Below are 13,922 nucleotides of genomic sequence, written 5' to 3'. Positions count from 1 at the left end.
CGGGGCCCCCGGGGGTTGGCTGGCTGGCATGTGGCACAGGCGTATTGACTGGGTGAGGCCCCCGTGGGGCAGCCGTCTGCGGAGTCCACGATGTGTAGGAGAGGTGGGCCGCGCGGCTGGGGGTGTAGGCCTCAATACTGCGCGAGGCGACCATCATCGATAGTGGCAGTTATTTTGTTGCTGCGAGGTCGAGCGTGGCCTCCTCTAAAAGTCGCTGGCGAATGAGGTCTGACCCTATCCCCGTAACGAAAGCGTCCCGCATGAGGAGGTTCGAATGTTCCGTGGCCGTGACGGCCTGACAGTCACAGTCTCTGACCAGAGGAATTAAAGCACGTCAGAAATCTTCTACAGACTCACCAGGGAGTTGACTGCGAGTAGAGAGTACGTGTCTGGCGAAGAGCGTGTTCGTCTGCTGGGCGTAATTCTCTTTCAGTCGCGCCATGGCTTCGTCGTAGTTCGACGCGTCCTGGATAAGAGGAAAGACGTTGGAGCTCAGCCGCGATTCGAGTATCTGGATCTTCTGAGCTTCCGGAATTGGGTCTGGTGCAGACCTGATGTAAGCTTCGAAAAAAGCTAGCCAGTGTTGAAAGTCCTTTGTGGCGTCGCTTGATTGCGGATCCAGCTGCAGGCGATCCGGCTTGATGCGGAGGTCCATCTTCTGAAAATCTTAGAGTAATAAATTGATGCACGATCAATTGCACAAAGACGAGAGTTGAATACAACTGAGGCTTCATTACACTAAGATGTGTGGCCTCCTACAGCAGCTGGTGAAATGGTTGCTGTATGGGGAGCACACATATTTATACTCCGCCTACTGGGCGGAGCCAGCAGGCAGGGGCTACCCCCCGTACCTGTAGTACAGGGCCTTACCACACATCTCCTAATATGTACAACAGTGGTGATTAGCAGAATGGTGCATCTATCAAAGCGTCCCTAGCTCTGTAGTGGTCCGTTCTGGAGCATATTCATGTGAAAAGAAGGTACAAGAGTAATTTACAGAAATGTATTAACTTATGGAAATCTGCAGGCTATCCACTAAACACCTTTTCAGGCTGGCACCAACTTAAATATAACCCTAACAGAAATCCTCAATATATTAGCCTCCCAACTAATATTAAACAAAAAGGATCAATATGCCTCATTAGTAATCACTCGAAAGGGATGAAAATGGGCAATAGTGTTTGTACTAATTATTAAATGTACACAAGATGTGTTACAGAGAACTGAACGGTCCTCAACAATAACAGGCACACGGAACATCACAAATAATAAAACATTCTCCGATCAGTGGTTCTTAGAAAATATTTACTTATATTCTGCTTATAATGAGACTTATTTTATTTGCGATGATAGAGCACATTCTTGGCTCCCAAAATACTGGTCAGGATTTTGCTATTTAGGATACTTAGTACCTGCCATCCGTCATCTTCCTCATCTCCATTATGTTACAGAACCAGCCACTCGAAGAAATAAATGTTCCATAACCTTACGAGATGCAATTTATGCTAGAATTATACCTTTCTATTGGGAAATAAGGATGGGCAATGAATTGAATAAAATAATGACCATCAGACAAAACGTAGCCGATTACACCGCCACTGCCCTAGGTAAAATTTCTGACGAAATGCGAGCAATTCGAACTGTGGCATTACAAAATCGAATGGCACTTGACTATGAGCTAGCCGAAAAAGGTGGCACCTGCGCCCAGATTGGTGCAGAGTGTTGCACTTTCATTCCAGATAACTCAAAGAAGTTAAAGACCTCGCATCACATATCCAAAAAGAAATCAAGAAACTTGATCCACCCCCAGTTATCCCTCTCTGGGGTAAACTTTGTGGGTGGTTGGGACACACTGGAATGTCCACAGTAAGAATAATCTTATTCTCCTATGTAGCTGGATTCATCATTTACATAACATGCCAATGCATCAAGTGCATCAAAGAACTATTCGCTAAACGCAAGGGCCCAATCGTCAGAATGATTCACACTAATCCAACTGCACCACCATTAGATGAAATAGAAATGAAGTATTATTGTTGAAATGTTACTGATAAATCAATTATTTGACTGTATTATTAACATATTGGTTATATATTAATACTGAATCAGTAGAATCAAATTTGATTAATTGATTAATTCTTATTTTATAATACTGATTCTTTAAGAATTCTAATAATTTTTGCTGAAATGCTGGTAATGCAATGCTTGCCCACTCAATTGTTTAAAACTGCAATGACAATATGAATTAGTTATTCTTTGCGCTTTTACCTATCCTATCGCATGAATTGTATCTTTTATCTTATTGTGATATATTTCATTTATTCTTTCGATTTATCAAAGTGGGGACTGTAGAAACCAACTATTTTCTAATACACCTGATAGGTAAAAGATGGCTATTTAGCGTAAAATATTAAGCCCCAGTTTTAAATACCCATTTTAAATTCACTCATAACCTCAGGTCATCTCAAAACATATAGCTTCAATAGAGACACAAAACAGCATGACAAAGCATAATTCACTTTTACTGAGCTCCATTGTTCTAGCAAATACATTTGCTAGACAGTGTGACATTAAAACACAAGCCGTACCAGATATCAATCCAAGGGCGGCACTGGAGCACAGTGGTTAGCACAGTTGCTTCACATCTCCGGGGTCCCCGGTTCGATTCCCGGCTTGGATCACTGTCTGTGCGGAGTCTGCACATTCTCCCCGTGTCTGCGTGGGTTTCCTCCGGGTGCTCCGGTTTCCTCCCACAGTCCAAAGACGTGCAGGTTAGGTGGATTGACCGTGCTAAATTACCCTCAGCGTCCAGGAAAAGGTTGGGTGGGGTTACTGGGTTACGGGGATAGGGTGGGGGTGTGGGCTCAGGTCGGGTGTGCTCTTTCCAAGGGCCGGTGCAGACCCGATGGGCCGAATGGCCTCCTTCTGCACTGTAAAAAATTCTATGACAGGGCAGGCACCATAGCAACATTAAGGTGCTATTGTCTACAATGTGGCTCACAGCTAAGTCAGCAGAAGCCCAGTTTAAACTGGTCATGATAACAGCACAGAAGTATTCAGACATGAAACATTTAAAGCTTATGTTGCACATTAAAGATTGACAGCTAACCGTCAAATCAAACTCATTTGATTCTAACCCAAACCAATTCTGATGACTTAGAGGTGTAGATAGTTGGCTAAAGACTGATATGATTTCCTATAACCGTGAAGGTCCGTACGGCCATCTTTATCCGGATCATTCTATACTTTGATCTAATTTATTCGCTATCTCTATTTTTCACTTTTCCACTCTAACTCTTGAAGTAAATGCAAGCTGTTGTGCCATAAGCAAGAAACCATTTCTGTATTATTTTAAAAGTTAAATTATGTACAAGTTGCTTCTTTTTAAGTCCTTTTTGCTTGCCGGACTTATTAGAGAATAAGATTTAAGTGACTCTCAATTGTAATCAAATAGAGGCAATAAACAATTTGCATCCGAGAAGTTTTAACTCAAATTTCTACTGAGTTTTTGTGTCGCAAGTTCCTTACTAATTCCGCATGGTAGATCTCTTACAAAATGCGGGTTGATTCGGAAGAACTAGCATGGATTTTTAAAGGGCGAATAGTGTTTAACTAACTTGCTGGAGTTTTTTGTGGAGATAATAGAAAGGGTCGATGAGGGTAACGCTGTTGATGTGGTGTACTTTGACTTTCAGAAGGCATTTAATACAATGCCACACAACAGACTTGAGAGAAACGCTATAACTCATGGAATAAAATGGACGGTAGCAATGTGGATAAAATTGGCTGAATAATAGGAAGCAGAGTATGATGGTCAATGGATATTTTTCAAGCTGGAGGAAGGTTTGTAATGGAGTTCCCCAGAGGTTGGTATCAGGAAACCTTGCTTTCCTGGCATATATTCACGATCTAGAACTTGATGTGCACGAGACAAGTTCAAAGATTGTGAATGATACAAAATTTGGAAATATTGTAAACTGTGAGAAGGATAGTGACGAACTTTAAATGGATATAGATAAGTTGGTGGAGTGGGCAGATAGGTGGCAGATGCAGTTCAGTGTGGAGGAATATAGAGATGCAGGAGCAGAGGAACCTGAGTCTATCTGTGTATAGAGAATTGAAGGTGGCAGGACAGGTGGAGAGAGCAATTAATAAAGCAGATAGTATTCTGGGCTTTATTGACAGGGCCAGAGAGCACAAGAGCAAAGGACGCGATGCTGACCTCATGCAGAATACTAGTTCGACCACAGCTGGAATATTGTGTGCAGTTCTATACCAGACTACAGGAAGGATGTGAATGTATTGGAGAGAGTGCAGAAGAGGTTTACAAAAATGGTTCCAGGGATGAGAAATTTCAGTTATGGGGATAGATTGGAGAGGTTGGGACAGTTCTCCTGGGAGAGAAGATGGCTGAGAGGAGATTTAATAGAGATGTTCAAAGTCATGAGGGCATTGGACAGAGTAGACAGGGAGAAAGTGTTTCTGTTCATACAAAGATCAAGATTTAAAGTGATTTGCAAAAAGAAGCAAATACGAGTGGTTTGAGTCTGGAATATATACGGCCTGGAGATGTGGTGGAGGCAGGTTCAATTGAGGCATTCAAGCAGATCTTAGATGATTACTTGAATAGAAACAATATACAGGGGTGTGGGGAAAAGGCAGGGGAATGACACTAAGTCATGATACTCGTTTGGAGAGCCCAGTATCGACATGATGGGCTGAATGGCCTTGTTCTGCTTCGTAACAATTCTTTGTTTCTCTGAACATACACACAAACATGTACACACAACACACGCACAAACATGCACACACACACAAACACACACACAAACATGTCATTCAGTGACCTTGACTGAATGAAAACACGCACTGCCCACCTGTCCTGTCTCTGCCCACCTGTCCTGTCTCTGCCCACCTGTCCTGTCTCTGCCCATCTGTCCTGTCTCTGCCCACCTGTCCTGTCACTGCCCACCTGTCCATTCTCTGCCAACCTGTCCTGTCACTGCCCATCGGTCCTGTCACTGCCAACCTGTCCTGTCACTGACCACCTGTACTTTCACTGCCCATCGGTCCTGTCCCTGCCAACGTGTCCTGTCACTGCCCACCTGTCCATTCTCTGCCAACCTGTCCTGTCACTGCCCATCGGTCCTGTCACTGCCCACCTGTCCTGTCGCTGCCCACCTGTCCATTCCCTGCCCACCTGTCCTGTCACTGCCCATCTGTCCTGTCACTGTCAACCTGTCCTGTCACTGCCCACCTGTCCTGTCACTGCCCATCTGTCCTGTCGCTGTCCATCTGTCCTGTCGCTGCCCATCTGTCCTGTCGCTGCCCACCTGTCCTGTCGCTGCCCATCTGTCCTGTCTCTGCCCACCTGTCCTGTCACTGCCCATCTGTCCTGTCACTGCCAACCTGTCCTGTCACTGCCAACCTGTCCTGTCACTGCCCATCTGTCCTGTCTCTGCCCACCTGTCCTGTCGCTGCCCATCTGTCCTGTCTCTGCCCACCTGTCCTGTCTCTGCCCACCTGTCCTGTCATTGCCCACCTGTCCATTATCTGCCCACCTGTCCTGTCACTGCCCATCTGTCCTGTCTCTGCCCACCTGTCCTGTCGCTGTCAACCTGTCCTGTCACTGCCCACCTGTCCTGTCGCTGCCCATCTGTCCTGTCGCTGCCCATCTGTCCTGTCGCTGCCCATCTGTCCTGTCTCTGCCCACCTGTCCTGTCGCTGTCAACCTGTCCTGTCACTGCCCACCTGTCCTGTCGCTGCCCACCTGTCCTGTCGCTGCCCATCTGTCCTGTCTCTGCCCCCCTGTCCTGTCACTGCCCATCTGTCCTGTCACTGCCCACCTGTCCTGTCGCTGCCCACCTGTCCTGACACTGCCCATCTGTCCTGTCACTGCCAACCTGTCCTGTCACTGCCAACCTGTCCTGTCACTGCCCATCTGTCCTGTCTCTGCCCACCTGTCCTGTCGCTGCCCATCTGTCCTGTCTCTGCCCACGTGTCCTGTCTCTGCCCACCTGTCCTGTTGCTGCCCACCTGTCCTGTCACTGCCCATCTGTCCTGTCACTGCCCATCTGTCCTGTCACTGCCACCTGTCCTGTCACTGCTACCTGTCCTGTCACTGCCCACCTGTCCTGTCTCTGCCCACCTGTCCTGTCTCTGCCCACCTGTCCATTCTCTGCCCACCTGTCCTGTCTCTGCCCACCTGTCCTGTCTCTGTCCACCTGTCCTGCCTCTGCCCACCTGTCCTGTCTCTGCCCACCTGTCCTGTCTCTGCCCACCTGTCCATTCTCTGCCCACCTGTCCTGTCTCTGCCCACCTGTCCTGTCTCTGCCCACCTGTCCTGTCTTTGCCCACCTGTCCTGTCCCTGCCAACCTGTCCTGTCACTGCCCACCTGTCCATTCTCTGCCAACCTGTCCTGTCACTGCCCATCGGTCCTGTCACTGCCAACCTGTCCTGTCACTGCCCACCTGTCCTTTTACTGCCCATCGGTGCTGTCCCTGCCAACGTGTCCTGTCACTGCCCACCTGTCCATTCTCTGCCAACCTGTCCTGTCACTGCCCATCGGTCCTGTCACTGCCCACCTGTCCTGTCTCTGCCCACCTGTCCTGTCTCTGCCCACCTGTCCATTCTCTGCCCACCTGTCCTGTCGCTGCCCACCTGTCCTGTCTCTGCCCACTTGTCCATTCGCTGCCCACCTGTCCTGTCATTGCCCACCTGTCCATTCTCTGCCAACCTGTCCTGTCTCTGCCCACCTGTCCTGTCTCTGCCCACCTGTCCTGTCTCTGCCCACCTGTCCTGTCTCTGCCCACCTGTCCTGTCTCTGCCCACCTGTCCTATCTCTGCCCACCTGTCCATTCTCTGCCCACCTGTCCTGTCGCTGTCCACCTGTCCTGTCCCTGCCCACCTGTCCTGTCGCTGCCCACCTGTCCTGTCGCTGCCCACCTGTCCTGTCACTGCCCACCTGTCCTGTCGCTGCCCACATGTCCTGCCGCTGCCCACATGTCCTGCCGCTGCCCACCTGTCCTGTCGCTGCCCACCTGTCCTGTCGCTGCCCATCTGTCCTGTCTCTGCCCACCTGTCCTGTCACTGCCCATCTGTCCTGTCACTGCCCACCTGTCCTGTCGCTGCCCACCTGTCCTGACACTGCCCATCTGTCCTGTCACTGCCAACCTGTCCTGTCACTGCCAACCTGTCCTGTCACTGCCCATCTGTCCTGTCTCTGCCCACCTGTCCTGTCGCTGCCCATCTGTCCTGTCTCTGCCCACGTGTCCTGTCACTGCCCACCTGTCCTGTCACTGCCCACCTGTCCTGTCGCTGTCCACCTGTCCTGTCACTGCCCATCTGTCCTGTCACTGCCAACCTGTCCTGTCTCTGCCCACCTGTCCTGTCACTGCCCATCTGTCCTGTCACTGCCAACCTGTCCTGTCACTGCCCATCTGTCCTGTCTCTGCCCACCTGTCCTGTCGCTGCCAATCTGTCCTGACTCTGCCCACCTGTCCTGTCTCTGCCCACCTGTCCTGTCGCTGCCCACCTGTCCTGTCTCTGCCCACCTGTCCTGTCTCTGCCCACCTGTCCTGTGTCTGCCCACCTGTCCTGTTTCTTCCCACCTGTCCTGTCGCTGCCCACCTGTCCTGTCTCTGCCCACCTGTCCTGTCGCTGCCCACCTGTCCTGTCTCTGCCCACCTGTCCTGTCTCTGTCCACCTGTCCTGTCGCTGCCCACCTGTCCTGTCTCTGCCCATCTGTCTTGGCCTTGCCCATCTGTGCTATTAGCTCACAGCTCTTGCAGGTTATAGGACACATCTATCTTGTGAGTGATGGTAGCTGTGATCACACGGGTTAATACTCAGAGAGGCAGGGCACCAGAGCCTGGCCGTACTAACTCTGCATTTCCACCCACCTTGTGAGGTCCCCAGTGTGTGGTCCACCTCAGGCCCTTTGAAGTAGCTGGGAGTTTGCCCGTTATTCCAATCCCAGTCCTTAGAGTCAAGTTTGGGGTTCAGGACATTCTTCCAGCCACACGGGTCCAGCTCAAAGTCACAGGTTCCTGGAAGAAAAGGTGAAGATAATTCACTCCTCCGACCTTCAGGTAAATATCTGCAATTCCTGGCCCAGCCGAACCCACTCCAGTCTGGTGCAATGTGTCCAATGTTAACCATGGGCCCTATGACCCCCTAATGCCCCCAATTGGTGTTATGAGATGTGTAGAATGTCAAGGACTAAGGGGTATCTTTGTGATGCTAATACCCCAATGTGAGGAACGTGACCCACCTCCACCTGGGGAGCTGATGATGAAAGATATCCAATTGAGCCACCCTGACACACACCCCCCCCTCCCCCCTCCCCGGCCCCTCCTCTAATCTTGACTATCTCGCTCTCAGTGACTGTGTGTGTGTTGACCTCTCCTGGAGTCTCAGTATCTGCTCTCAGCAGACACACTGTCAACAATGCAGCCTCCCATGGCATCAGAAGCTCTCTGTTTCTTCACCAGGATGTGGGTTAGCCACAGAGTCACCAAGTACCTGGGGCAGGCTGGGTCCTCCCTGCTCCAACACTGGGTCACACAGCACTGACTGATGCAGAGGGAAGCCTCCTGCCCAGTGTGAGGGAGCTGAGTGGGGACAGGAACAGGGAGGGTGTGTGGTTAAGGCTCACACCCCCACGAACCGGTGGTGCGGAAGCTTGGAGGTCAACGGGTCACTCTTGGCGGCTAGTAGTTCGGGGTCACAGGTTCACACACCAGGAGTAGGGGTGACGGGTTTACAGGGTTAGGATTCTCAGGGTAGAGCAGCATGGTGGCGCAATGGTTAGCACTGGGACTACGGCGCTGAGGACCCGGGTTCGAATCCCGGCCCTGGGTCACTGTCCGTGTGGAGTTTGCACATTCTCCCCGTGTCTGCGAGGGTTTCATCCCCACAACCCGAAAGATGTGCAGGTTAGGTGGATTGGCGACGCTAAATTGCTCCTTAATTGGAAAAAAAATATTAATTGGGTACTCTAAATTTATATTAAACAACAAGGATTCACAGGGTCACTCACCAGAGGGGTAGGAGTTATAAGTCACTCACCAGGGTTAGGGGTCACATGATCACTCTCATCAGGAGGTAGGGGCTGGGTGGGTCACAGGGTCACAGGGAACGCTGAGCTAGAATGAAAGATAGAGTGGACATGGAGAGGATATTTTAACGAGTAGGAGAGACTAGAACCCGAGGGCACAGCCTCAGCCTGAAGGGACGATCCTTTAAAACAGAGATGAGGAGGAATTTCTTCAGCCAGAGGATGGTGAATCTGTGGAACTCTTTGCCGCAGAAGGCTGTGGAGGTCAAATTACTGAGTGTCTTTAAGACTGAGATAGATAGGTTCTTGATTGATCAGGGGTTATGGGGAGAAGGCAGGAGAATGGGGATGAGAAAATATCAGACGTGCTTGAATGTTGGAGCAGACTCGATGGGCCGAGTGGTCTAATCTGCTTCTATATCTAATGGTCTGATGGGTCACTCCCGGGAGTAGGGGGTCAGGGGTCATAAGGTCACTCACGAGAAGGTAGGGGTCAGGGGTCGCAGGGTCACTCACCAACTCGAGGGCATTCTGTGTGATCAAGCGTGACATCATCGATTGCAATGTGTGACACGGTTGCTCCTCCTCCAATTGCTTCAAAGATCAGCTGTGGATGGAAAGGCTGTCAATAACCTGGAGACACCAAAGCCCAGCCCACCATAGCCCCCTATCCTGGAAATGTTAGGAATGGGTTAAGAGACATTTCAATTATATGTCTCATTGATGTTAAGTATCCAATAATTGACACTGATCTGAAAAGGGGTTGCAGGTGGCACTTGTATGGTGTGGTGTGTTGATAGAGTTTTGTACAGAGTGTGTTCAAGGAAAATAAACGTGTCTTGGGAAAGAAGTAGAAATCTTGACTCTTTACTTATCAACAGCCAGAAGCTAACAATGGTAGCAGAGGATGGTTGCTGTGCAAAAGTAAAGGTTTGAAAGATACAGGGTTGGATTCGCCGAAGCTCCGTGCCGAATTCGCGAAACAGTCGGCTGGAGAATCGGCTCCGACGCCGAAATCAGCTTTGACACCGGTTTGCCGCCGATTTCCGATTCTCCGCCCCCCCCCAAAATGTCGGAAGGGGGCCCCTTGTGAGGGCAGTGCCATCGAACGGTGGCCCTGGCAGCAGGGATGGGCGCCATGAGCCATGGCGGGGGCACCGACGGCGCAGGGGGTGGGAGACATGCGTGGCTAGGGCGCACGGTGCCAACCGGGGGGACCATATAGCCCATGGCACCTGGTTGTGCACAGGTGTATGCGCCATGGTAACATGTTTTCCCCTCACCCCCTGCAGATCATAATGTTTGGGAACCATCCAGCTGTGATGGCCGGCGTGGCGGGGGCTGATGGCCGGCGTGGCGGGGGCTGCTGCCCTGCATGCAGCACTGTGGCTGCGTGAGCGCATGCCGCTCAGAGAGCAGGTGGAGGCTGCAGCAGAGGAGCGGGCTGCAGGGGCCAGGTGCCAGCCGCTCAGGCTGGAAGGCAGGTCGCCCAAAAGGACAAGGAGGAGGAGGAACGGGACGAGGGGGAGGGCGGAGGAGGAAGAGGAGGAGGAACAAGATGTGGAGGAAGAGGAGGAGGAGGAGCTGACAAAGAGGCACCCAATGAGGCCCCAGGTGTACCGGCGCCGCATGTCCTTCCAGGAACTCCCGGATCGGGCATGCAGGAGGAGACTGTGGATGATCCAGGGAACCGTCGCTCATACCTGCCAGATGATGGCACCGCGTGGGACAGGGGGAGGACACCTGCTCCCGGTGGCCGTCAAGGAGATGGTCGCCCTCAACTTCTACGCGATGGGGTCGTTCCAGTCTCCGAGTGGGGACTGGCGCATAGGTGCATCGATGCCGGATGCCCTGTACGCCCTTGCGGACCGCTACATACAGTTCCCTGTGGACCGCGCCCACCAGGATACCCGGGCAACGAGGTTCGCTGCCGTCGCCGGGATTCCCCAGATTCGGGGGTCATCGTTGCGGTGCACGTCCCCCTGTGGCGGATAACAGGCCGATGTTCATGAACAGGAAGTGGTACCATTCCATTAATGTACAGTTGGTCTGTGACCACCGGATGAAGATCCTGCACGTCTGCGTCCGGTACCCTGGCAGTGTGCATGGCTCGTTTATCATTCATGCCCGGTATGTTCGAGGGACACCCCTCTGCTGCAGGGCTGGCTGCAGGGCGACAAGGTTACCCGTGGCTGATGACGTCTGTACGGAGGCCACGGGGCGATGCGGAGAACCGCTACAATGAGGCCCAATGTGCGACCAGGGGTGTGATGGAGAGGTGCTTTGGGGCCCTGAAGATGCGCTTCAGGTGCCTGGACCACTCTGGAGGGCCCCGCCAGTATAAGGTAAGGAGGGTCGGCCACATCGTTGTGGTCTGCTGCGTCCTCCACAATACAGCCCAGCAGAGGGGCGATATGCTGGAGGAGGAAGTGGAGTAAGGGCATGCCTCGTCAGACGAGGAGGGGGAAGAGGGACAATTTGGGGGATGGACATGGACAGGAGTGTAGCGCACAAAGACTCCGTGAGACGAATAGAGTGAAGTCGATGAGGCTTTATTAAGCGTGTCTGTTCCCCCGCAGCTCGATAGTAGAATGGCCTGCGGGGGAGAACTCCGGCTTCTTATACTCCGCCTTCAGGGCGGAGCTAGAGGTCAACGGCCAACCAGGACCCGGGATCTGTCAGCCAATGACATTAGGGCTTCCAGTCCCACATGACCCCTAATACATACTACCACATTCACCCCTTGTCAAAAATGAACCTGGCGGGGTGATGCTTCGTATGGTGGTAAGGGTTTACAGGGCTGGTCCTGGGAGGAAAAAAACATTCACATGGCAATACAGTATTGGACAATTTTGTCCTGTTTCAACTATTTACAGAAGGTATCGGGAGAAAAGCAAAATGTTCTTGTGAAAAGTCCATATATTGATTTAGATCGACGCCACGAGTCGGTCGGGCGGTCTGGTCGTCCGTGTCGATCGCCTCGGCCCCGGTGGTGGTGATGCTTGTACCGGTGTTGTCGTCTCCGGGAGCCTTATGGTTTCCGCTTGGGCTTTATTCTTGGTCGGGCCTGAGGGGAGGGGAACCGATCCTCCTGGGAAGGGGGCGGTCGCGGGGTGCGGCGGTGGCAGGAAGGGGGGGGTTGGGTGAATGGTGTCGGGGGTGTGTGTGTGTTGCCGGCGGGCGCCAGATCTCGCAGGGAGACCGTGTCCTGTCGGCCGTCGGGGTACTCCACGTAAGCGTACTGCGGGTTCGCGTGGAGGAGGTGAACCCTTTCGACCAACGGGTCCGCCTTATGTGCCCGCACATGCTTTCGGAGCAAGATGGGTCCTGGGGCCGTCAGCCAGGTTGGCAGCGACGTTCCAGAGGAGGACCTCCTAGGGAAGACAAGGAGACGCTCATGAGGCGTTTGATTAGTGCTCGTACATAATAGCGACCGGATGGAGTGGAGAGCGTCCGGGAGGACCTCCTGCCACCGTGAAACTGGGAGGTCCCTGGACCGTAGGGCCAGTAGGACGGTCTTCCAGACCGTGCCGTTCTCCCTCTCTACTTGCCCGTTCCCCCGGGGGTTGTAGCTGGTCGTCCTGCTCGAGGCTATGCCCTTGCTGAGCAGGAACTGGCGCAGCTCGTCACTCATGAAAGAGGACCCCCTGTCGCTGTGGACGTATGCGGGGCAACCGAACAGTGTGAAGATGGTGTTCAGGGCTTTAATGACTGTGGCCGCGGTCATGTCAGAGCAGGGAATGGCGAATGGGAAGCGGGAGTATTCGTCCACCACATTAAGAAAGTATGTGTTGCGGTCTGTGGAGGGGCGGGGCCCTTTGAAATCGAGACTAAGGCGTTCAAAGGGGCGGGAAGCCTTAATCAGGTGCGCACCATCCGGCCTGAAAAAATGCGGTTTGCATTCCGCGCAGATGTGGCAGTCCCTAGTGACTGTACGGACCTCCTCTAAGGAGTATGGGAGGTTGCGGGACTTGATAAAGTGGAAAAACCGAGTGACCCCCGGGTGGCAGAGGTCCTCGTGGAGGGTTTGGAGGCGGTTAATTTGTGCGTTGGCACATGTGCCGCGGGATAGGGCATCGGTCGGCTCGTTCAGCTTTCCGGGACGATACAAAATCTCGTAGTTGAACGTGGAGAGCTCGATCCTCCACCTTAAGATCTTGTCGTTTTTGATTTTGCCCCGCAGTGCATTATCGAACATGAAGGCTACCGACCGTTGGTCAGTGAGGAGAGTGAATCTCCTGCCGGCCAGGTAATGCCTCCAATGTCGCACAGCTTCCACTATGGCTTGGGCTTCCTTTTCCACTGAGGGGTGGCGGATTTCTGAGGCGTGGAGGGTTCGGGAGAAAAAGGCCACGGGTCTGCCCGCTTGGTTAAGGGTGGCCGCTAGAGCTACGTCTGAGGCGTCGCTCTCGACCTGGAAGGGGAGGGACTCGTCGATGGCGCGCATCGTGGCCTTTGCGATATCCGCTTTGATGCGGCTGAAGGCCTGGCGGGCCTCTGTCGACAGAGGGAAGGTCGTGGTCTGTATTAGGGGGCGGGCCTTGTCTGCGTACTGGGGGACCCACTGGGCGTAGTTTGAAAAAAACCCCAGGCAGCATTTCAGGGCTTTTGGGCAGTGCGGGGGGGAAAATTCCATGAGGGCGCGCATACGTTCGGGGTCGGGGCCTATTATCCCATTTCGCACTACGTAGCCCAGAATGGCTAGCCGATTGGTGCTAAAAACGCACTTGTCCTCGTTGTACGTGAGGTTCAAGGCTTTGGCGGTCTGGAGGAATTTTTGGAGGTTGGCGTCGTGGTCCTGCTGGTCGTGGCCGCAGATGGTTACATTGTCGAGATACGGGAACGTGGCCCGCAACCCATGTT

At 52.6% G+C, this 13,922-nt stretch overlaps 1 protein-coding gene across 1 annotated transcript in view; it reads right to left on the bottom strand.

Moving 5' to 3' along the window:
• The window catches only part of LOC140399021 (apical endosomal glycoprotein-like), a 293,036-nt gene that overhangs the window by 143,835 nt on the left and 135,279 nt on the right, over positions 1–13,922 (bottom strand). Inside the window, exons 8-9 of the mRNA XM_072488078.1 lie at positions 9,576–9,666; positions 7,903–8,049 (exon numbers count right to left, since the gene is read on the bottom strand). Of these exons, the coding sequence (XP_072344179.1) occupies positions 7,903–8,049; positions 9,576–9,666 (238 nt within the window). The remainder of the gene's footprint in view (positions 1–7,902; positions 8,050–9,575; positions 9,667–13,922) is intronic.

The sequence above is a fragment of the Scyliorhinus torazame genome, chromosome 22 (assembly GCF_047496885.1).
Source record: "Scyliorhinus torazame isolate Kashiwa2021f chromosome 22, sScyTor2.1, whole genome shotgun sequence".
NCBI lineage: Eukaryota > Metazoa > Chordata > Chondrichthyes > Carcharhiniformes > Scyliorhinidae > Scyliorhinus > Scyliorhinus torazame.
This window is presented reverse-complemented; position numbering and strand designations above follow the sequence as displayed.